At 40.2% G+C, this 24,409-nt stretch overlaps 4 protein-coding genes and 1 pseudogene across 5 annotated transcripts; all 5 read left to right on the top strand.

The window, feature by feature from the left end:
* Positions 1 to 982: 982 nt before the first annotated feature.
* On the top strand, positions 983 to 24,342 carry cldnj (claudin j). Of its 2 annotated transcripts, XM_076873418.1 has the most exons (3): positions 983 to 1,249; positions 21,720 to 22,394; positions 24,093 to 24,342. In XM_076873418.1, the coding sequence occupies exon 2, from the start codon at positions 21,726 to 21,728 to the stop codon at positions 22,359 to 22,361; it is 636 nt and encodes a 211-aa protein (XP_076729533.1). In that variant the 5' UTR covers positions 983 to 1,249; positions 21,720 to 21,725; the 3' UTR covers positions 22,362 to 22,394; positions 24,093 to 24,342. The 2 variants fall into 2 exon arrangements, with proteins under 2 accessions (XP_076729533.1, XP_004569636.1); XM_004569579.3 differs by having other exon boundaries at positions 21,720 to 24,342.
* On the top strand, positions 2,073 to 3,189 carry LOC101476694 (claudin-4). Its single transcript, XM_004569578.4, has one exon. It carries the CDS (start codon positions 2,167 to 2,169, stop codon positions 2,797 to 2,799), a length of 633 nt encoding a protein of 210 aa, XP_004569635.1. The 5' UTR covers positions 2,073 to 2,166; the 3' UTR covers positions 2,800 to 3,189.
* On the top strand, positions 5,386 to 9,548 carry cldnf (claudin f). The gene is given in 2 exon segments (XM_004569576.3): positions 5,386 to 5,932; positions 8,422 to 9,548. Coding segments are annotated over 2 exon segments (1,233 nt in total). The 5' UTR covers positions 5,386 to 5,456; the 3' UTR covers positions 9,179 to 9,548.
* On the top strand, positions 10,243 to 11,437 carry cldne (claudin e). The gene has a single exon (XM_004569575.4). The coding sequence runs from the start codon at positions 10,333 to 10,335 to the stop codon at positions 10,963 to 10,965; it is 633 nt and encodes a 210-aa protein (XP_004569632.1). The 5' UTR covers positions 10,243 to 10,332; the 3' UTR covers positions 10,966 to 11,437.
* LOC105941365 (claudin-4-like) lies at positions 19,139 to 19,782 on the top strand (annotated as a pseudogene).
* Positions 24,343 to 24,409: the final 67 nt, after the last annotated feature.

Genomic DNA, 24,409 nt, shown 5'->3' on the forward strand with positions numbered 1-24,409 from the left:
TCCCGTTGGTGTCATGTGATAATAAGACACGGCAAAAATGAGTGAGTCATTGAGCAACACACCATGTTGTGCCTAAATCATCCACTGAAACTGTGACGCTACCTGAGCAACTGGCACGCAGCCCCCAGTGATGATATCATACAGATACAAGCAAACCACAGTTTTATCTGATGAAAATCCTAGACAGTATAACAATTTCCCTTACATCAGAAAATCTAACTTTTTCCATAGGAACCAGTAACAAAACATTGATCTCATATACAAGAAGATACCTTGAGCATATGACAACTTATAACTTATAAACAGGTGCAAAAACTATTAAATAGGTCAGGTAGGTTTTACATACAAAGCTTATGGGCCTTACAGCATATAAAATAACACACAATCCCTCATCTGCAGTTTTATTTTGTTTATTTCTTTGCATCGTAACCCTTCAAGTTTGACTAAAGGGTTGGGCAACTGAATAACAACCAAAGGCAGCCGTTACTGTGAAGTCTGAGCTTGTTCCAGACAACTCCCTTTGTCATTTTCCCACAGCTCAAGCATTCAAGTCTCTTACCTGTTGTATCAAAATTTGTACTGTTGGCTTTTGCAGGGATACTTACGCATTGTTATGCTTTTTAAGCACAGTTTAATTACTTGATCGCATGTCTTGGCAGTTTTTTAAGTAACATTTTTTAACAGTTACATTTAAATTTTGTTCACCATCTGAATCTTAAAATGATCTTACATGTATGTGAATATTTTCTTATTACCCACGAGTTTGACACGAGGAGTCATGAGGTAAATGATTGCAGCATAAGGCCTATCAGGAGTAATCTGGCCCTGAAAAATCTCTCCTCAGAGTCTTAATTGTGAAAATTCCTCCCAGCCTCCTTGTGTCTGGAACCTAATCTCCATAGCCAGGCTCAAGTACCTTTAATGATCCTACCTTGGAAAAAATAGAGGTATTATGGTCCTTACCGCAGTTCTGGCTCTAAAACACTGCCTCTATTCATTTCGGGGACAATCTGATTCTCCCTCTACCTCCCTTAGCCCCCACTCACTATTCCCTCTTTTAGTAATAGTCTGTCACCTGAAATCACTGTTCCTGGTGTTTGCTATTTCTCTAACATCTCAACCCTGATGTCTTCAGAATACTGTGGAAAACTATCTGTAAGTCAAGTGGGATCTGGACTGCAAAATATACATTCTCTCTGAGGACATCCTGTAAGAGCTGCAAGTATTTAAGGACTGACATCACTGCAAGGTCAGCTTTAAACCTTTTTACTCTTTTCATGCTAACTAATATAAATTATTTTCTTGAGGCTGTAAAGGAGGTTGACAACAAATCTATCATTCTTTTTCATTCATTTCAGCATGAAATAGCATTCTCTTTACATTTGCTGACAAGCAGGGCATGTGTGCTTTCAGTGAATGATAAGAATGGTGTGAGTGCACCTGCACAGTGTAAAGTTTATGAGAGTCTTTTCTAAAAAGCTGTTTTGGAAGACATTTGGGTTCAGCTAATGTACATTTAAACAACTATTCAATTCAGATTAAGTATTATTAATATTAGTTTATATTATTTGGACAGTCAGGATTTTCTTTCTCTAGACTGAGGCATTATTGAATTTCAGAAATAACTTGTTTTCAGTGGATCTGTTATCCTGACTTGTATAGTTAATCAAAAAAAAAAGGTTAACTATACTACAAAAAAGTATAACAATTCGATCTGTATATTTAGGAACCAGTTGGAGAAGCTTTTTTTTTTTCATAGTTCCTCAAAACCTGACATTTTACATATGCATGATTGTTACTTCACAACAGTAAAGTAGTTTCAGTCATTGTTACTGCAACACATCAAAAAACATGGGACAAAAAATATCTTCTATGGGCAATGCTTCTGCCACACCCGTGAGTCATAAGGTAGCTTTTCCACCTGCAACGATTACCCAACTGAGACCAAAACTGACATGATGATACACGTTTGGGGTTGAGATTAGGGATGAGAACCGTAAGGACGTCACAGCTCTGTGTAACTTTGCATGTGTCAAGCCCCTCCTCAGTTAAGTATAAAAAAGGCCCGTTCCAGACTTATTCAAACATTTACACTTGGGGATCTTTCAAGCAAGACTAACTTTCTGGACATTTTTTGAAATACTGCAAGAAATTTTCTGAGGAAATATGGCTTCGGCTGGCTTTCAGATGCTGGGCACTGCCCTGTGCATTATTGGATGGATTGGGGTCATTGTTATCTGTGCTTTACCTCAGTGGAAAGTTACAGCCTTCATCGGCCAGAACATTGTCACAGCTCAAACTACATGGGAAGGCATCTGGATGACCTGTGTAGTCCAGAGCACAGGCCAGATGCAGTGCAAAGTTTATGATTCAATGCTGGCCCTGTCTTCAGACCTCCAGGCTGCTCGAGCCCTTACTATCATCGCGATCCTGCTTGGTGTCATTGGCATCCTACTGGCCATGGCTGGAGGGAAATGCACCAACTGTGTGGAGGATGAGAGCTCAAAAACCAAAATTGGCATTGCAGCTGGAGTGGTCTTCATCATTGCAGGTGTTTTGTGCCTTGTCCCAGTGTGCTGGACAGCAAACACCGTCATACAGGAATTCTACAGTCCAATGTTAATTGCTTCTCAGAAGAAGGAACTGGGAGCTTCTCTGTTCATTGGCTGGGGAGCAGGAGGCCTCCTCATCATCGGTGGTGCATTCCTCTGTGCCAACTGTCCTCCCAAGGATAACTACTCTGCCAAGTACTCAGCTCCCCGTTCATCTGCTCCAGCTGCAAACAAGGGCTACGTTTGAGGAGAAACAAGGAAAAGGAAAAGCTGAGAAAGCCAAGAGACTAAAAAAAAGACATGAATCAAATGCGTTGTGGTCTTATTGATTGATTCATGTTGACACTTTAAATATTTCAATATTTCTATCGTGCTTGTTTGAAAATTGCTAAGAAAAAAAGCCCACCGCACCCAAAACTGGGCGTGGTGCACACAATGTCCCATACGGTGGAGTCACAAAATGCTGTAAAGTTCATCATGCTACTTGGATTTGTTGTATTTTTCATTCATTCATTTTCCTTTGATATTATCCATTTGTATCTTTTTGCATAACATTTCATGTGTGTTCAGTGTGTTTTTTATTCATAGACGTTTTTAAACTGTAAATAAAGATGCGTTTTAAGCACTGCTCAACCAACATATTTTGTGAGTTTATCCTTTTTTTTATTTATTAAAACTGTATAATGTTAAGTTTAAATGAAGTCTTATAAAAGAGGATATGAGGTAACACCTCTGTCTTACAACAGAGGTGTTACCACCCATAACCATATTTTAGTTTATAGAACTAAATCAGTGTTTCTTTTTTGTTGGCCAAAAAAGAGTCCAAGCAGATAAAACTTATACAAATCAGAAATCAATATAATTATTAAATATATTGTAATATAATTAAATATAATATATCTAAGCACATATTTTTTTTAAAAAAATGATTAGTAGATAGTTGGGATAGGCTCCAGCGCCCCCCGCGACCCTGAAAAGGATAAGCGGAAGCGAATGGATGGATGGATTAGTAGATATATATAAGATACATATTTATCAAATCACTACTAGGAAACATGACTAATTTTTATGTAAAAATTCTTTAGTAGATGCATGAGCAGCTTAAAGATTTCCATAATGTACTTTAAAAAGAACAGTACAATACCGTGAAAAAGTATTTGTCCCTGATTCATTGGTTTTTGCATATTTGTCACACTTTCAGATCATCATGTTTCAGATCATCAAATAAATTTTACTAATAGTCAAAAAACTCAAGTAACTACAAAAGTAGTTTTCAAAATTGGTTTCACTTATTAAGGGAAAAAAGCAAACGCGGTTTGTTTAGCCGTCGATAGGACGACTTACTGAGTTTCTTATCATTGGCCTTCTGCATAACCCAGTTTTACTCGTGCTTCAGGGCACAAACTGTTTGCCCAATTTAAGTGTGAAAAATGTGCAAAAAATAAGAAATCAGAAAGGGGGCAAATATTTTTCACAGCACTGTATTCTAGGAAAATAAGGCACTCCTTTTCCCTCCAAAACTGCTTCCTCTGAGTGACTCTTTAGTGAAGCGCTCCCTATCTGAGTAATTACTTGGCCAACACTGCCTCTTGCTGCAAAGAAGATATCACATCTTGCAGTTTTTTGTCTGACTGCTGAGTGAGACAAAAAAAACTGTTTCAACAGTCAAACGGTAGCATTTTAACCTTAAAAAATCTGTTAAACCTGAACCTTCAATACATCAGTATAGTATAAATGAACAAGGTTAGTCACTTATCTGATTAAAGATTTAAACATTTAGCATAATGTCTGTGTAGGTTCTCAGTCATCCAGATCATGATATTCCAAGGAGCTTGAAAAAGAAGCGACTGGACTTCTGTAAGTTTTTGACAAGAGACCATCAAATAAAACAGGAAATTGCTAACACACTCAAACATATGAACTTGTCCCAGAGACAGGAGATAAATACAAGACAGCAGGAACAGAATGGGAACACAAAAGAGGATTAAAACCCTATAGCCAAATTCAAGCAGTAAAAACACAGATTTCAATATCACAAGGAAAGTAAAGCTAACATGGAGCTCGAACATAAATCCAATCTCAAAACCAAAAGAAAGTCATAAACCCCCAAAACACAGAATAAACCTTAAGACCTTTGGAACAGGAACACAGAACTAAAGGCATGAATTAGCACCAAAAGGAACTTGTATCAGTTGTAAGCAAATCAAGGCCAACTCAAGTAAATCAAAATAAACACTAAGAAATAACAGAAATCTAAATATCAACAATACTGACTAAAACTAAAGAAAACTTAAATATTCCCAAAACTCAAAACTCTGGATCCCAGACAGAAAGACCCTGACATTTATAGCATATTTAAATCAACTGACCAAAGTGTTTAGAGGCCATAAAAAATATACATACAATTAAAAGTGCCTGAATAAAGACATTAGAAACATAATTAAACAATAATAGAAATAAATAAGACTCTGCTTGCACAATGATAAACCAAGAATATTCTTTTAAAAGTCAGAGAAAATAAATAGGTTTTAAACAGCGTAGCGTGGCTTAGCATATTTGATTCTGCATTTTCAGCATATTTTTACACCAAATGTCCTTGCTATTGCAACCCAAAAAATTAAAAAGAAATAAAAGAAACCACAGAAGCAAAAAATTATTGTTGTTTGCTTTTTCATTTTTTTATCCAACCTTGAAACTCTGGATTTCTGGCTGGTCAGCAATAATGAAGGTCACTAGGTCTGTTTGTGTGTAAACTCATCTGGCCAATGGCAGTTGACGACTGTGGTTTCGCATTCCCTTATGTCTGTGTCTCTTTTATTTCACACAACAAACTTTAAGCACAAGCTTACAGCATTTCCTCTGCATTCTTTTTGACCTTAATGTTGGAGAAATTAAGACAACAAGATGGTTTCTCAGGGGATTCAGATCACTGGTATAACAATGGCTATAGTTGGCTGGCTCTTGGAGATCACAGCATGCGGCTTACCCATGTGGAAGGTCAGTGCTTTTATTGGTGCCAACATCGTCACAGCTCAAACCTTCTGGAAGGGCTTGTGGATGGACTGTGTGGTGCAAAGTACAGGCCAGATGCAGTGCAAGGTGTATGACTCGATGCTGGCTTTGGAATCTGACCTACAGGCTGCTCGTGCCATGATTATCATCGCGATCCTTGTTGGAGTCTTTGGACTGATCTTGTCAGTTGCTGGTGGAAAATGCACTAACTGCATCAAAGAGGAGCGATCCAAAGCAAAAGTCTGCATCTGTTCTGGGGTTCTGTTCATCATCTCGGGATTTCTCTGTCTCATTCCAGTCTGTTGGTCTGCCAACGCCGTCATCACCAATTTCTATAACCCAATGATGATGAATTTCCAGAAATATGAGCTGGGATCTGCACTGTATATTGGCTGGGCCGCTACTGGGTTGCTCTTAATGGGAGGGGGGCTCCTGTGCTGGAACTGCCCACCTAAATCTGAGCGCCGCCACTATGTGCCCAAATATGCACCTGGAAAGTCAGTCTCCACATCAAGAGAATATGTTTAAGGTGGTATTCCATTTCCACATGGACTCTCAAGGTCACAGAAATAGCAAAGGTAGCAAACTGGAGATTGCTTTAAAACTAAGATATAAATTATCCACATATTTGAGATAATGTAAATATGGCTTAAAACTACTGCTTGTTGAACGATGAGGTTTGGTCATGCTTTGTGTGGTTGTCAAGGTGATCTTTTCCACATCGGATGTTTTGTTTGGCCAAACATGTGAAGCTTATATCATAAACAATGGCTGCATTCCATTTGGAGGTACCGGCAGGGCTTTGCGACTGAGTCATTTGATTCATTGTCACATCTGCATGAAATGAAATGTTATTATTGTTACCACTGTACTATTCCTTATGTGATTTCTCAAAAGGATTGGTGTAAAATACTTTCCTTAAACACCAAAGTATTCTGTGAAAGGGGCTTTTGTAATGTCTAATTTATAATGGAATGTAGCTGTGTTCAGAATTTCTGTTATTTGTAGCATCATTATGATCGGTGTAAATTTTAAGTCAGTTTTCTGTCAATGACAAATTGATTAATATTTATATCTTCTCTCACATATTACCTAAACAACCAGCAGCACATATATAACTGCTACTCAAGAAATGTGTCTTTAAAATTGTTTTCTTTTGCAAAACACTCTTTCTTGCCTTTGATGTATTTTCCTGAAAATAGAGAATTCTCTCCATTTTTCTGTTGGTGATCACTTGTAACATTTCAGCACTGCAAATAAACTGAAGTTTGTTCTGCATTCTTGATTTTTATTTTGGTCAAATTTTAGTGTATAAACTATATTATGGAGACAGGTGAATGTTGAGGAGTAGTAAAATGAAAGTCAAGCAAAAGGTGAGGCAAGTACACAATCCTCTACTGTAACTAAAGAGCAGATTAAGTACATCATTACTCTGATAATCTATTTTGCATGCCAGTTTGTCTCAAAATATGCCATAGATCAATACTGAAATATAGTATAATAAAACTATCAACGTGAGCAATAGCTGTAATATGACATAGTGAGGATTTTTTTTTATAACTTAAACGCACCCATTGTTGTGTTAACAAGCTTTAGTTTCAAATTTTTATAAAAACCTAAATCATATATCACTCCATAAGAAAAAGGTGTGTTCTACTAACAAGCGAAAGTGTGAAAGTGGTTGGTAGAGCAGTATCGGGTAACTGGTATAACATGTGAGCACTTTGTTTTTACCCAACAGACATCTCGGTCATGGGATGTTATGGGTTTTCTTTAAAGTATCACCGTCAGCTGTATTTTATCCCATTCCTTTTATGTGATTATTATCAAAACGAAAACAAATAATCCAGTTTCTGTATGTACCTTTGATCGCCTGTCAGATTGGCATAAAGTATATGAGAGAAATAACTATAGGCAGGCAACAGAGAAAACATTGTGAGTCTAAATGTGTTTGTTTTGTACCTCATCACGTTTTTTCAAAAGCTTTTATTTTAGTTTTAATTTTAAAAAATGACAGCTAACAATTTAATTACTGAACCACAGAGAGAAGCAGCATGTCAGCTTTGTTATTCCCTAAATAAATGAAATGAAGAAATACTGGCGAGTGTGTTAAACAAAATAAATAGATGAAAATAAATAAAATTAAACCATGTGTTTCATTTTAGCTTATGGCCATACCACCTTGAGCTCACAAATCTGTCTGAATTTAGAACTAAACATTTAAAACAAATTTTCCAGTAAAAATCTATTTAGCTTCAAGTTACTCAGTTTTAGTGAGTGTGTGAAGGATGGAGAGGGGTTATCCCAGTTTCAGGTACTTTAAACTTGACGAGTGATTGTTTCATCCAAAAGACTTATTATCACTGTGAGAAAAAGAGCCACATATGACACTAATCAGCTGTAGGCTAATTATCCTTGTGTGTGTGTGTGTGTGTGTGTGTGTGTGTGTGTGTGTGTGTGTGTGTGTGTGTGTGTGTGTGTGTGTGAGAGCTTTAGGCTAATTATTCGTGTGTGTGTGATCACCAGTGAAGGGCAGGGAGGGGGCATCACAGTTTAAGCTGGTTTCAGGCACGTTAAAGTTGATAAGGGATTGTTACTAACCAACAGGCCAATAATGATTATGAAAAGAGATCTGCATATGAAACTGTGCTATTTATAAACAAAAGGCAGGCACTGTTTAAAAAAATCTGTGGCAATCCTTCAGCTTTAGAAGCAGAGGAATCTTGTTTGGCCAGAGGAACTCACCTGACAACAGGACTGCCCTCCTCCTTCACATTCTCTCGCAAAAAACAGAGCTGTGTCACTCTGCAATTGAACCTGTCCACCGAAAGACTTTTCTCTCCTGGTGTAGACGAAGCTGCTAGACAATGGGGAAGATTGGCAAGGAAACGGCAGGTCAGGTCATAAGCTTCATAGGCGTCATTGGGGTGGCAGTGGCCTGTGGGATCCCCATGTGGCGAGTTACCTCTTTCATTGGAGCCAATATTGTTACAGGCCAGATTGTATGGGATGGTCTGTGGATGAACTGTGTGATGCAAAGTACTGGACAGATGCAGTGCAAGCTGAATGACTCTCTCCTGAGCCTGACGACTGATCTGCAGGCTGGCCGAGCACTAGTCATCATCTCACTTCTCTTTGGATTTATTGGCTTTATCATCTCGTTTGTTGGAGCCAAGTGTACCAGCTGCCTGGAAAAAGATGCATCAATGGCAAATGTGGTGATCATAAGTGGCTGTCTCATCATTATCTCTGCTATCCTGATCTTAATCCCCGTCTGCTGGTCTGCAGCTTTCACCATCTCAGACTTTCAGAACCCCTTGACTGTAGCAACACAGAAAAGGGAGATTGGATCTGCTATCTACATTGGATGGGGCTCAACTATACTTCTTCTGATTGGTGGGATCATCTTAACCACCTCCTGTCCTCCCCAAAAACAAATGTATGGATACCCTAGCTACCAACAACCGGTGTATGCTTATTCAAGACCAAACTCAGCTGCATATGGCCGTGTGTATGCTCCACCATCCAACCAACCATACACAGTCGCAGGTGGTTATGCTCCCAGCAAGCCATATGCAGCACCAGCCTCATATCCTGCTTCACAATATCTATAAAAATGAAGGAAGAGATCAAGGACAGAGACTGAAAACCTTGCCCTGACAGCTGCTGGACTTTCAAATGACCACTGGGAAATACAATCACACGAAAATATCAGATGTACAGACGGCATTATTCTGATACACTGATGTAAAACAACTAGACTTCTACACATACTTTTACCTTTAAGATTGTGAAGCTTTGATGTAAAAGGAATCTGTGTGTGTGCTGAAAATTGCATTGCTTTTCACAAGGAAGTCACTGTCTGATGTATTTATTTCCTTGTTATGAACTACAGATTTAGCAGTGTGCTTCTTTTCTGTAACTGCCACTTTATCTTGTACATTTTCATATGAATTTCAATAAAAACATTTGTCTTACCTGTAACCTGCCTGTTTACGGAGTCATTGTTTATTAAAACATCATGAACAATTATCTACATAAAAAAATAAGTTCAGATCCGTAGATCTACACCTACGTAAATTTTCTGCTAAAATCTTTAAGAAATTGATAGGTAACAAATGATATTAGTGTCTGATTCTACACCACAAAATAAAAATAAAAATCACAAGGAGTGCGGTTTAATCTTTGATAATAATGTAAAATATTGATAGTGATATCAACAGAGTGGAAACTAAATTGGGAAAAAATCAACTCGATTGGTACAGCATTTCTGATAAATTAAAAAAATGAAAATAAAAATATACAAAACAATACATTGACTCAAAGCTATGATCAATTTCTATTATGTCTAAGGACACCTAAAGTAGGAAGGCATCTTGTTAGAGAATGCCTTGACATCCATTGAAACTAACACCCGTGTTTGTTTGTAAAGCCCGAAACCAGTGACCTGCCCAACCAATGGTTGACCAGTGCAGAGGATTGTTGGAATGAGGAATTTTTACAGTCCTCATTTACATACTGACGTGCATCTGATCGAAACTAAGTCTAGTCTGCGTACAGATAATGTGAAGAATCTGGCTGGACTGGTAAATCATTCCTGGTAGTGGTTTCAGGTCAGAGGGAAGGATCATTTGACTCCACCTTCAAGAGAGCAGAAGCACCTTTATATGTGCCATGATCTTAGTTAGAGTTCACAACCTAAGTGGACGTGCTCGTGAAACCTTTAAATCCTTTGCTTCGTTCATCTCCAAGGGACTCAAGCCTCATCATGGTGTCAATGGGACGACAGATGCTGGGCTTTGCCCTGGCAATCATTGGCTTCGTGGGGACCATCGTCACTTGTGCCTTGCCTATGTGGAGGGTCAGCGCCTTCATTGGAGCCAACATTGTGACGGCGCAGATTATCTGGGAAGGTTTATGGATGAGCTGTGTCATGCAGAGCACTGGCCAGATGCAGTGCAAAATCTATGATTCTCTGCTGGCTCTTTCTCCAGATCTCCAGGCTGCCAGAGCTCTTGTGGTCATTGCTATCTTGGTTTCTTTTATGGGGGTTATCGTCGGCATTATTGGAGGAAAGTGCACCAACTTTGTGGAGGAACCAAGAGCCAAAGCCAAAGTGGCCATTGCTGCTGGAGCTATCTTCATCTGTGCTGGTGTGCTTGTTCTCATCCCTGTATGCTGGTCTGCCAACTCCATCATCCAAGATTTCTACAACCCTACCCTGATAAGTGCCCAGAGGAGAGAGATTGGGGCTGCACTCTACATTGGCTGGGGCACAGCTGCACTTCTAATCCTGGGTGGTGCCCTCCTCTGCAGCTCCTGCCCACCCAGAGAGAGCCCAGAGTATCCAGTGAAGTATGGCGGTCCCAGGTCCACAGCCACCAGCCGAGCCTATGTCTGAAATTCTACTGAGAAGGACTATAAATTATTTTAATTTTCTTCAGTAACACTCCTTCATTCTGATTGTCTAATTATACCACAATTTGTATGTCACTTTCTGTGTTAAGGTAACAAACTATTCTGACTTTCTGTGAAATTCAGAATTCTTTGGTAGACACATGAGGGTTGTGTTTCTTAGACATCAAAAGTCCAAAGATGTGTGAATCACAGAGCTTCCAGCACGCCCCAAATCTGGACTGAATGAAACTATTTTATACTGAGCTTGTATCAAACCTAACTATCCTCTGAAGTCTTGTGGGAAATCAAACCTGTGCTTGAACGATGCTATGCAAGTAAATGTGTATTGTACTACAGTTATATTATGAATTTGTTGTAAACAATATTTAGAAATATCTCTATTCAGCTGCAATATGAAAGTACTGCTTTTGTTTACTGAGCTGATTTGTAATAAAACATTTTACCTAATTATATAATTTTGTTGGTGTCCTTTTAGATCACTCAGAAATTTGTTTACTGGTTTAAATGAGGTGTTTTTCTTTTTGACAATAATGTATTTATCATTACACAGAGCCTAAGCAGTTAAAACATTTAGCCTTTGTTGCCGCCTTCATGGCAACAAAAGCTAAATGCTCCTTCGTGGCACCTTTTAACAAGTTTAGCCAGTTTCACACCAATACTGCCAGCGATACCCTTTTCATAAAACTGGTTTTGTGTGTTAGTCAATGAGTAAATAGAACACCCATAACACCCATAAGACACTACAAGTTAAAAAATAATGTCAATTAAAAGGCATTTAGTTCTGCTTTGAATGTAAGCTATATAGTAGAGATGGCACGATACCACTTTTTTATGTCCGATACCGATACCGATATCATAAATTTGGATATCTGCCGATACCGATATGAATCCGATATAGTGTTTTTTAATCAACAAAACTGTTTTTTAAATATCTTGCTGCATTTTGTATAAGTTCATACTCAAGTTTAAAACAACAACTACACTAAAGCTATTCTGTTATACCTGTATGCAAAAGAGAATATTTCATAGTTCAGCAATACTGATCAATCTAATAAACTTAAACCTACACCATCCTCCCTATTCTGGTATTTTAAAGAGTACTTAGCATAAATATTAAGCAACCTAACTAATAGGGTTCCAACTCCCAGCAACAACAAAAATAAATAAATAAAAAATAGGGAACCACCCCTCACGCGCCACCTCATGATGCTTAATCGACGTAATCAACCTTAATTTGATGCAGTGTGAAAAAAAATGCACAGAAATCAATTATTTTTCAAGAAATATTAAATAGATTCAACAGCTTTCTTCAACAAAATTGCAGACTGCACAGATGGTACCTTCCCAAAGGAAAAAGTACTATAGCTTACTAGGGTATATATATTAAACTTAATAGTTACTATATTAGATTAGATTAGATAGAACTTTATTAATCCCTCGGGTGGGTTCCTCTGGGAAATTCGATTTCCAAAAAAGCACAGCACCGACAGAAGTTACAGAGTTACAGAATATTATATATATATATATATATATATATATATATATATATATATATATATATATATATATATATATATATATATATATATATATATATATATATATATATATATATATATATACATATATAATACACACACACACACATATATATATATATAAATACAGAGACAATATAAATAAAATATACGAAGGGGATAAATAGAATAAATAGGAATAAAAATAAAAATACAAGTGAATTGCACATTTCAAGTATTGAGTCTATTGCACCGTTGACTATTTACAAAAGTATTGCACAAAAGGTATTGCACAGTGAGGTGAAGAGGCACTACAGCTTAGTTGTTCCCTCCTTTGTCCTCCTGTTTCCCCTCCCTCTCCCCTCCAGGGAGGAGTTAAACAGTCTGATGGCGTGTGGGACAAAGGAGTTTTTAAGTCTGTTAGTTCTTGTCTTTGGGAGAAGCAACCTGTCACTGAACAGACTCTTCTGGTTGTTTATGGCCGTGTGCAGAGGATGTCTGGCATTGTCCATAATGTCCATCAGTTTCTTTAATGTCCTTTTCTCTGCCACTGTCACCAGAGTGTCCAGCTTCATGCCGACCACAGAGCTAGCCCTCCTGATCAGTTTCTCCAGCCTGCATGAGTCCTTCTTTGCTGTGCTGCTCCCCCAGCACACCACAGCATAGAAAAGTACTCCAGCAACCACCGACTGGTAAAACATCCTCAGGAGCTTCCTGCAGATGTTAAAAGACCTCAGCCTCCTGAGGAAGTACAGTCGGCTTTGGGCTTTTTTATACAGGTGCTCTGTGTTGCATGACCAGTCCAGTTTATTGTCCACCCACAGCCCGAGGTACTTGTACTTGTTGACCACCTCCACCTCCTCCCCCTCTATCTGAACCGGCAGTGGACCTGCTCTAGACCTCCCGAAGTCCACAACCAGTTCCTTAGTCTTTGAGGTGTTGAGTTGCAGGTGGTTTGTGTGACTCCATGCGACAAAGTTCCTCACCAGACTTCTGTACTCCTCTTCCTGATCATCCCAGATACACCCCATGATGGCTGTGTCGTCTGCAAACTTCTGAATGTGGCATAATTCAGAGTTGTAGCAGAAGTCAGAGGTGTACAGGGTGAAGAGAAGAGGGGACAGCACAGTTCCCTGTGGTGCTCCTGTGCTGCTGACCACAGTGTCAGACGTGATGTCCTTCAGCCTGACGTACTGTGGTCTGTCGGTGAGGTAGTCGGAGATCCAAGCCACCAGGCAGGGGTCCACCTCCATCCTGTTCAGTTTTTCTTGAAGCATACAGGGCCGGATGGTATTAAAGGCACTGGAAAAGTCAAGAAACAGGATCCTGACCGTGCCTTTTCCCCCATCTAGGTGTGAGTGGGCTCTGTGTAGGAGGTACAGGATGGCATCCTCCACTCCGACACCCACCTTGTATGCAAACTGTAGTGGGTCCTGGGCATGTTGTACCTGTGGTCGGAGGAGGTTGAGGAAGAGCCGCTCTAGAGTCTTCATAAGATGTGACGTCAGTGCCACCGGTCGGAAGTCATTCAGCTCATTGGGCCGGTTCTTTTTGGGGACTGGGACGATGCAGGATGTCTTCCATAGGGCGGGCACTCTCCCCAGTCGCAGACTGAGGTTGAAGACTCGTTGTAGCGGCTCCCCAAGTTCAGCAGCACACGCCTTTAGCATCCTAGGACACACCTTGTCTGGGCCTGCTGCCTTTCTGGGGCGAAGCTTCCTCAGTTGTCTCCTGACCTGATCCACTGTGACACTGGGAGATGTTTGGGAGGAGGGGAGGGGGGGAGATGTCTTGCTGCTGAGAGAGGGATTGGAGGAGGGGGGTGTCATGGTGTCAGGAAGGGGGGGAAGCGAGGGAGGTAGGAGAGTGGGGATTGGACTCTGTAGTGAAGGTGAGGGTGGGGGGGTTGTGGGCTGGTCAAACCTGTTGAAGAAGTTGTTAAGTTCGTTTGCCTTCTCCACAGTCCCCCCCACTGTGCTTTTCTTGGTGTTGTGGCCTGTGATGGTTTTCACACCATTCCAGACCTCCCTCATATTGTTCCTCTCCAACTTCTGCTCCACCTTCCTCCTGTAGGTGTCCTTTGCTTCCCTCAGGCAGCGTTTCACCTCCCGCTGTGCTGCCTTCATCTCCTCCTTCACTTTGCTCCTGAAAGCCTTCTTCTTCATGCTGTGTTACCCACGGTTTGTTATTAGGATAACACCGTACCGTCTTAGCAGGGGCGACCGTGTCCACACAAAAGTTGAGGTAGTCTGTAAGACAGTGTGTCGCCCCCTCTATGTCCTCACCATGTGGGCTCAGGAGCACATCCCAGTCTGTGTTGTCATAACAGTCCCTCAGAGCATCCTCCTTTTCTGGGGTCCATCTCCGGATGGAGCGCGTTGTGACCGGCTGCCTTTGGACGAGGGGTGTGTATTGTGGCTGTAGGTAAACCAGGTTGTGGTCTGACTTCCCTAGTGGGGGGAGGGGGGTGGCTCTGTATGCATCTCTCACATTAGCATACAGTAGGTCAATTGTCCTGTTGCTCCTTGTGGGACAATTCACAAACTGGTGAAAAGCAGCCAGAGTAGAATCCAGTGTGGCATGGTTAAAGTCTCCAGATATAATAATGAAAGCCTCGGGGTTTTGTGTCTGAAGTCTTGCTGTGACTGTGTGTATTTTCTCACAGGCAGCTGTTGTGTCGGCCCTCGGAGGGATGTAAACACACACACAGATCACATGACTGAACTCCCGAGGTAGATAATATGGCCGCAAGCTAACAGCTAGCAGCTCCAGGTCCGGACGGCATACCGAAACTTTAACGGAGACGTGTCCAGGGTTACAGTATCTGTTGTTAACGTAGACAATGAGTCCCCCACCTCTGCTTTTTCCGCTGGCCTGCGTGTCCCTATCGGCTCTCACGGATGTGAAACCGCATAGGTCTACGTTAGCCTGCGGCGTTAGCTCGGTTAGCCACGTCTCCGTGAAGATAAACAAGCTGCACTCACGGTATAGTCTGTGGTTGTTCAGAGCGCACAGTTCATCAATCTTATTCTGTAACGAGTTCACGTTGCCCATGATCACTGTCGGGATTGATGGTTTGAATCGCCTCCGGTGATCCGCTCTCCTCGCTCCAGCTTTGCAGCCTCTGTAGCTCCTCTTTAGCTCGGCCGGGATGTTGTGTCGCATGCCGGTCTGTCCCTTTGTTTATATACAGTAATTGACTTCTATTCATTTTACATCAAATTAAAACTTTGGGTGTCAGATAATTAATTATTAAAAACAAGACATTTTAAATGAGAATAAGAAAGAAAAGTATGTCTTTGTGCCCCCTTTTCCCTGTTAATGCCCTATCGGCCCCCCTGGCTAAACTTTGCTAGATCCGCCCCTGCACAGTTACAGCCGTCAGCTACGTAGAAAAAGATCCTCGAGTAGAAAGTAATATTAAATAAATTCTAACAACAGCTGATCAAGCTTAAATGTGCTGCTGTTGTTCAGCTGCTGGTTTCCTCTTTCTGGTGCAAAGTGGGCCAAAAGCAAACAAGAGACACGGACTCGCGACAGAAAAGCCGATCAGCTGATCATTGATCAGTTTCATGATTGAAGTAGCAGCAAGAAGAGGCAGTTGCTTTACTTCTCTCGGGGATAACTTTGTCGGAGATGAAATGCCAGGTAGCTAGCGAAGCTCCACATGCTATCCAGACCACCGACAGGTCCCGCATGCCACAGCCGCTCTATCACGTGATGCATACTGAGTTACGGCGTGTTGCAAGTTTTGTGAGGTGCTTTCGTGATATTTAATGGATCGGATTACATTTTTAATTTTTCTCCGATATCCGATCCAGTAATTTAGGTCAGTATCGGACCGATACCGATACGTAATATCGGATCGGTCCATCTCTACTATATAGTGAAAAAATGAAGTAGAGCGGTGGCCCATAGATGTGTTTTTGGAGACCTATGTTTTACTAAGCTCGATAAGTGGCGAAAATTTATTCATCGATTCAATGGATTCTCTTTGGAAGGCATGAGGTGGGAAGTAACAAAGTACAAATACTTGTACTTAAGTAGAAATTTCAAGAATCTGTTATTTGATTATTTCTGACAGTACTCGCTTTTACTCAACGTGTAATTCTTGTATCATTTATGGCACTAGTCTCTGAAACGGTTAAAGTGGAACCGTGTGTGCTAAAAAGCAATAATCCACCAAAAATTTATTTCCAGTCTTTATATCGTTGCCCATATGGTAAACAGGTGACAGTCTCATGGTCACAGCACTTCAGTCTCTAGCTAAAAGACGCATAAAGGGAGTAACATGTTGTGCAACTTTTAAATGCAAGTATTTAGTGAATATCAGCTAACACAAACTGTTTGCCACACAGTGTGTCTGCTAGATAAAGGTACAACAGTTTCATTTCCCAGGGAGAGAAAAGAATGAGAGATAACCAGAGATTGAGAAATATGTAAGAAAGGCACGTCAGCACAAAAAGAAGAGAGGTTATGTTTAAAAGTAAGGCATGAAGCATGTAATGTGCTCATTAAAAATCAGGTGTTACATCTTTTTATGGTGTTTCGATAAATTAGATTTTTTTTCATGTAGTGAAATTTCCTGCAAAACAAACTGAGGTTTGCTAGCCTCAGGTCATTGTCCCATTTAATGGGCTTGTGATGCTTAGATTACGTCACACCAACTGTATACTGCCGTGTATAAGTACAGTATCAACAGTATGCTGTCAGTGTAGGGGATGGAAATCACCCAAGGTAGCTTGTTGAATTCACTTCATCCACAAAGAGCAGTAAACCTCAGTTCAGCAAAAGCAGCAGCACAGGTCAGCTGATCAAGCCTGTGCACAAAGAAAGTATACTAGAACGCACAACAGTAGCGATGGTGTTGTGAATCTTTTACCCACACTGAATAACTACAACCAATTTAAAGGTTCCCCAGCTGCTGAATTCCATTTTTAACCCTGGTGTTCAGGGTGTGTTCGCTACAGTCACACAACCTGTTATGTCTGTCCATTGTTATCTAGTATCACATTCCAGAGTTTCTCTTTGTGGTTAGACAGTGAATCTGCTGAAACCAGCTGGGTTGATTACTCTGAGCTCTGTCACATGTCACTGACATCACAGCCTTCTTCTCTGAACGAACGAAAAATAACAACTAGGTTTTGGTTACTCAATTAACAGAAACTCTAACGCAGGGGTGTCGAACTCCAGGCCTCGAGGGCCGGCGTCCTGCAGGTTTTAGATGTCACCCTGGGTCACCAAACCTGAATCAAGTGATTAGTTCATTACCAGGCCTCTGGAGAACTTCAAGACATGTTGAGGAGGTCATTTAGCCATTTAAATCAGCTGTGTTGGATCAGCACATCTAAAACCTGCAGGACACCGTCCCTCGAGGCCTGGAGTTTGACACCTGTGCTCTAACGTGTTGTTTCTACTTCCATTATACATTAAAACACTTATAGTAGTCTTGAAATAGATAGTTGACATTTGAACAAATGTAAATATAAGGAAATATTTATGAAAACAAAATCAATTTGGCATTATGTTGAATAGATTTCTCACTACTAGTATTCAGATTGAGGGATTAAGATATACTTCACTGATCCTCTCAGGGAATTTTATTCTATTTATTCAACCCATCCTAAATATTTAGAAGAGCAAACAGCCAGTATATTGAGTCCAGATGTGAGCAATTGCCTTAATCAAGGGCACAGTGACAGGAGAATTGAATTAACACATGTGACATTTTGACAAAAAGACAAAAAATAAGAAAAACAAAATCTTATCAACATTTCAAAATGTCAAACAAACTGAAATACCGATGCAGTGTCTCATTTCCTAGAGAAACGTGTGTGAGAACAGATAAGCTTTGGCACCGTTCATCTAAGGTTTTGGATCATTAGGACACATTTTAAACAACAAAATAGAGTTCTGTCTAATTAACATCCAATATTGATTTATTTAAAAGTAATTTATCCAAACCTTCATCAGTGACATTGTGAATCAAGCTAGATACAGGATCACTTCACAACAAAGCTGAAGTTTTCTCAGACCCCAGACATAATGGAGAAGACAAATATATATATGTATAAAACAGATAAAGACAATTTTTCATATGGGGGTTACAAATAATATATACTGAAAATGAAAACACGCCTGAGAACATGAGAGCAAAGCAGAAACAATGAGCCCCTCCCTGTTTCCGGAAGCTTTTACTCAGTACTTGGATGTCTGTGTTTTGTTCCTTTTACGGTAGTTCTCACTATGACCACATTTCGCCATGACAGCACATACACTTCGACACACACTGACTCACAAAGCGAAATCAATACCACCTGCTCTATTGCGGCTGAAAATCTGTTTACAGAGTTTACAGATTTGGAGTTTACATATTGCACCTTTATCCTTTGTTTTTGTTGAAAAAATGTATTTTGTTTTGGTTTTTGATGTTCAGAACATTAGGAAAGCATTCAGTTACCAAAGTCCTTGTCCTTCTGAAAAATGATAGAAGCCTGAATGTTTAATATTCCTAAACACAAAGAATCCAGCATAGCCAATCTTCTCTGTCAGGGCTTCTGAGCCCACAATAGCTTCGCTTTTATACCTCTTTTTATTAGATTTCATACACACTTTAGTGACATTCAGAGCGAGAAGACAATGGCTTCTCTGGGGTTGGAGATGGCAGGCTGTGCCCTTGATCTTTTTTGGTTGGATTGGTTTATTTGGTGCTCTTTGTCTGCACCAGTCCCATGTGGAGGGTCACAGTGTTCATGGACAGCAACATTGTAACTTTGCAGGTCATGTGGGAGGGCATCTGGATGAGCTGCATGCATACATGTATGTCTACGACTCCATGCTGGCTTTAAGCCCAGACCTCCAAAGTTCCTGTGCTCTGGTGGTAGTTTCCATCATCATAGGTATTGCAGGGCTCCTCGCAGCTTCTGCTGGAGGGAAATGTACAAACTTCATTCCAGAGGAGAGAGCCAAAGATAGGGCCTCAGTGACAGGTGTTGTGCTGCTGATCATCATTGGTCTACTCTGCACTATTGATGTTTCCTGGACTGCCAGCATCACCATAAGGGACTTTTACAAACCCATGGTAGTAGACGCCTAGAAAAGAGAGCTTGGTGCTTCCCTTTACATTGGCTGGGGGACTACTGATCTCAGGAGGGGGGCTCTGTTGTGTCAACTGCCCTCCTAAGAAAGATAATGCTCCATCTGTGAAGTACTTCTTAAACAAGTCTGTAGGAAACAACACAAAGGAGTCATTCAGATCTCTGACACCAAAGACATACATTTGAACATTCTGATGGGAATATTGAATAAACAAAGGCTGTTGTGAAACATAAAGAAAAAGCACATGCACACAGACAACATGCAATGAAGGAAATCTGTTCATTGCATTTGTTCTCAAGAGGGAATCAGTTTTAGCTTCCTAGAGGCTTCCTAAACATGTTTCCTAAACATTAAACATGTTTACATGGACAGTTTATTGTATAATGTATTTTATTATATATATACATATATATATATCAATCACCTGACTGATATATATATATCAAATATATTATATATATAGTTCTTACTTTTATTATTATTATTATTAATAATAATAATAATAATAATAATAACACAATAATTCTGCTTCTGTGTTTGTTTCCTCTGATGATATTTGTTTACATACTTTTGAAAAAGGGGCCTGGGAGTGATGTGAAAAAAACACGGAGAGAACCTGTTTGTCCGGTACTTACCAGTAACGACTACTCAAGTAACAAAAAATGGTGACTCAGGGACCAACAACGCTGTTGGCTGATGAGTTTAGTAACCCATGACTTACCCTCAGTGGTTTCATTCATCACACTGTGTCATGCTGCGTTTGCTCAGCACCGCAAAAATTCAAAGGTATTATCTGAAAGGGTGTAAACCTGTTTCCGTGTGTTGAAACTGGTGCCACTGTGTGTATTTCAGAATAAAAAAATAACTTTTAACTGATTTTCCTTTAAAATGCTTATGTTGTTTGTGCTCAGCCGCACCTGTCTAAAAGGAGTGTTTTCTCATGTTATCAGGCTGCTGATCTGACAGTGGGCGGGGTCGAATCACTAGATGTTCAGGAAGTGTGTGAATAGCAAATGATGGTCAAAACAACACCTCTCACTGCTGTTCCTATCTTTCTCTGCTGTTTATAGTCACAGCCCACCCCCCGAATGGCACTTTCCGGTTATATGGATACAGCGGAGGAATAAAGATAGCTATTAGTATCAATAGACTTTATTATCAGTTTACTAACAGACCCAATGCAGTGTGGGGCGCTAACAGCTCATTGTTTAACATTAAAGAAAATTCAGTTGTAAATATGTGCACCACAGATTAAAAAAAAAAAATCAAAAAGGTGATACCAGCTTCTCCAACATCCCATAAAGATTCCGATCGAATTAAATTTTATACTAACTCAATTTTACTTATATAGCGCAAACTCACAACAGCAGTTTGTATATTGTAGGGCAAAAACACTGTAACCCCCTAGGTGAAGGAGAAACTCCCTTGAAACAGGAAGGGAGAACAGCAGAACCAGGCTCAGGGTGGGGCATCAATCGGGTGTGACTGGTTTGGGGCAAGGGGAAAGAAAGAGAGCAGACGTAGCGCATTTTGTTTTTTAAATAAGGTTATTACTAACTCAGCAGTGACAACTCGAATTCTGAACCTGTTCATTGTGAAACAGCTATTTATAAGATGATAGATCATAGTCCAAGAAACAGTCTGTCGACTGCAATCATCTTAACAGATGTTTGTTCGTCTTTAGTGAAATACTGCCATCTAGTGGACTGTGAGCCAGAAGGCCAGAAAACCCCAAAATGATTTTCGGATAAAAGACACAGGAAACCGTGGAAGCTTGTTTTTGCCAGTAGAAAATGAATAACTTAAAAAATTATGTATTTTTTTGTTATACAAAAGAGCTTTTTTGCCTTAATTTTAAAAATTCTCTCAAAATTCCAAGTCAGCTCTCTCAGAATCTTGACTTATTAACTCAAATGTTTGAGAAAATAACTTGAAATTTAAACTTCATACAATGCTTCATATTTCTTCAGTTTCCAAGTAGTTATAATTTAAATTTAAAAGCTGTATCTGTATGATGATCCTCATCTACATGAGTACATGTTACATGACAGAATGTTGCAAACATCTATTCCAAATAAAAACGAAGCTTCTCATTCTTGTCAACCTTCTGTGTTTCCTGCAGTTCTCCATGGGTCTGCAGGAGCTTGGCATCAGCCTGTCAATGACCGGTGTCGCTGGGACCATTCTGATCTGTGCTCTGCCCATGTGGAAGGTGACAGCATTCATTGGCACTCATCTGGTGGTTATGCAGGTGTTCTGGGAGGGTTTGTGGATGACCTGTGTCAGTGAATACACAGGTCAGATGCAGTGTAAGCTCTACGATGCTCTTCTGGACCTGTCTCCAGACCTCCAAGCAGCCCGTGGCCTTATTTGCATCAGCCTGGTTTTGGGATGTCTGGCGTTCCTTATCTTTCTTCTGGGGGCGCGCTGCACCAACTGCCTGGGCCACCCACAAATCAAAGCTAGGGTGGTGATGAGCTCTGGGGCCATCTTCTGCCTGGCAGCTCTCACCTCTATAGTTCCTGTTTCTTGGACAGCCAACTCCATCATCAGGGATTTCCACAACCCTCGAGTCCCTGAGGTGATGAAGAGAGAGCTTGGAGCAGCCATATACATAGGTTTTGTGACATCTGGGCTGTTGTTCTGTGGGGGAGCCATTTTGTGCACAAGCTCTCCACCCCATAGAGACAGGTTCCCCTCTAGTGGGTACACACTGGCCAAGACACCCACACGTAGCAGTTACGCCATCAAGAACTATGTGTGAAGATAAGATTGAAGACTGAACACACATGTCAGGGTGCGTCTGAGTGAATAAAATACACTACCAACATGTTATCACTTTAGAATAAATACCTTGAACTTGCAGTCTTGAACTCTTTGGATAAAACCTATTAGCCATTTAATAATTCAAATATGGAAGCAATTGTTAAGATAACCATCTATTCTGGCAGTAAAGTAAAATAATTAGATAATTTATGTCTTAGTGTCAAATCATACATGTTTGATCATATGGAAATCAACTTTAAAAGTATGAAAAATTTACTCAGTAGTTTGTTTGAACCACATAAATCTTTTCTTTTTTTCTAGATATTTTGAAGTGGCACAGGGTTGCACCAGTAGAGGTAGTGCATTTGCTTCACACCTCACTCCTTACCCAACTCTCACCTCTACCTCAAAGAAGGTGTCTGTTGAATCTGGCTTAGGTGTCAGAGTTGGTCAGTGACTGCTCAGAAAGTCAGTGGTTCAGTCCCAGGCTTGTCCAGTCTGCATGCGTTGTACTGTGTGGCTACAAAATAGTGAACATTCCTATTTCTTATGCGTCTGTTTTGTGTAGCAGTCTGATGTCTATAGGTTGTAAATTTAACTTTATTAGAGACACACACAAAAAAAACAATCAAGAGAAAAACTCTTGAAAGTTGCCATTCAGTGAGACAAACACACATATTTGTAGTTGTATCCAGTTCTGGAGTACTGCTGATTGTGAGAGTGCTATCAGTCCCCACATTCAGTTAGTGATTGTGACCATAATTGCACAGAATGAACACATATTTCACACCCATCAAATCACTCAAAAACATCTCTTGAGCTATGGATGGGAGCATCATTGTCATCCTATAAAAGACTCATCCCATCAGAACAGAAATGTTTATAATGCACTCACCATGGCCTGCTAGTAACAGCACCCCTCCCACCTTGGCCTTCAGAATTGCCTTAATTATTCATGGCATAGATCCAACAAGGTGCTGGAAACATCCCTCAGAGATTTTGAATGTGTTGATAAAACATCATTACACAGCTGCTGCAGATTTGTCAGCTGCACATCATCGACAGCAGCCCCCGTTCCACTGTTTCCCAAAGGTGCTCTATTGGATTGAGATCTGGTGACTCTGGAGTACAGTGAACTTATTGTACCCATAATAATCAAAAAATGAACTTGTTTCTTGAAGCTTTATGACAGGGGATGTTATTCTGCTGAAAGCTATCAGAAGATGGGTATATTGTGGTCATACAGAGACAGAGATTGACAGCAATAGTACTGAGACAGGCTGAGGCATTTAATTAATGATCAGCTGTTGTGAAGGGGCCAAGTGCCACTACACTACCACTCGAATACTGAAGCATATTCAGTATCAGGCAGGATGGATCCATGTTTTCATGTTCATACTACTCTCTGACCCTGTCAAAGCTGGTCCAAATGATACGCCTCAGAAAAGCTTAACTCTGGTGAGCCTTTGCAACTTGTAACCTCATTTTCCTGTTCTTAGCTGATGGGAATGACGCTCTCCAGGACAGGTCCTCTGCTGTAGCCAATCTGCTTCAAGTTCAACATGTTTTATATTTTCCCAGATGCTCTTCTGCATTCCTTGGCTGTAACAAGTTGTTATTTGAGTTACTGTTGCCTTCCTATCAGCTCGAAGGAGTCTTTGCCTCTGACCTCTGACATCGCAAGACAGAGCAACACACTAATGCTCACTGGATATCTTCTCTTTTACAGATCACTCTCTGTAAACCCTGAAGATGACTGTGTGTGAAAATCCCAGTAGATTAAAAGTTTCTGAAATATTTACACCATCACCAACAACCATGACATGTTCAAAGTATTTGGAAGTAATTGTGTTTTCAGCTTAACGTGCATGCGTTCGTGTAGTTTAGTCTGAAGTTTTTGTGAACTTAAACAGAGAATGTTTTCTACGCTGAAAGCTTTTGTGATTGTGACTTGTTTCTTAGTATTCAGAATAAAGACTGCAGAGTAACCGTGCGTCATTTGAATCAATATTTTGCTGTCACTTTTCTTACTGCCACAGAGATTTA

This window comes from Maylandia zebra, linkage group LG14 (genome assembly GCF_041146795.1).
Source record: "Maylandia zebra isolate NMK-2024a linkage group LG14, Mzebra_GT3a, whole genome shotgun sequence".
Lineage (NCBI taxonomy): Eukaryota > Metazoa > Chordata > Actinopteri > Cichliformes > Cichlidae > Maylandia > Maylandia zebra.

Excerpts from the sequence above, each read along its gene's own strand:
- LOC101476694 (XM_004569578.4), top strand. The coding sequence starts at position 2,167 with ATGGCTTCGGCTGGCTTTCAGATGCTGGGCACTGCCCTGTGCATTATT.
- cldne (XM_004569575.4), top strand. The coding sequence starts at position 10,333 with ATGGTGTCAATGGGACGACAGATGCTGGGCTTTGCCCTGGCAATCATT.
- cldnj (XM_004569579.3), top strand. The coding sequence starts at position 21,726 with ATGGGTCTGCAGGAGCTTGGCATCAGCCTGTCAATGACCGGTGTCGCT.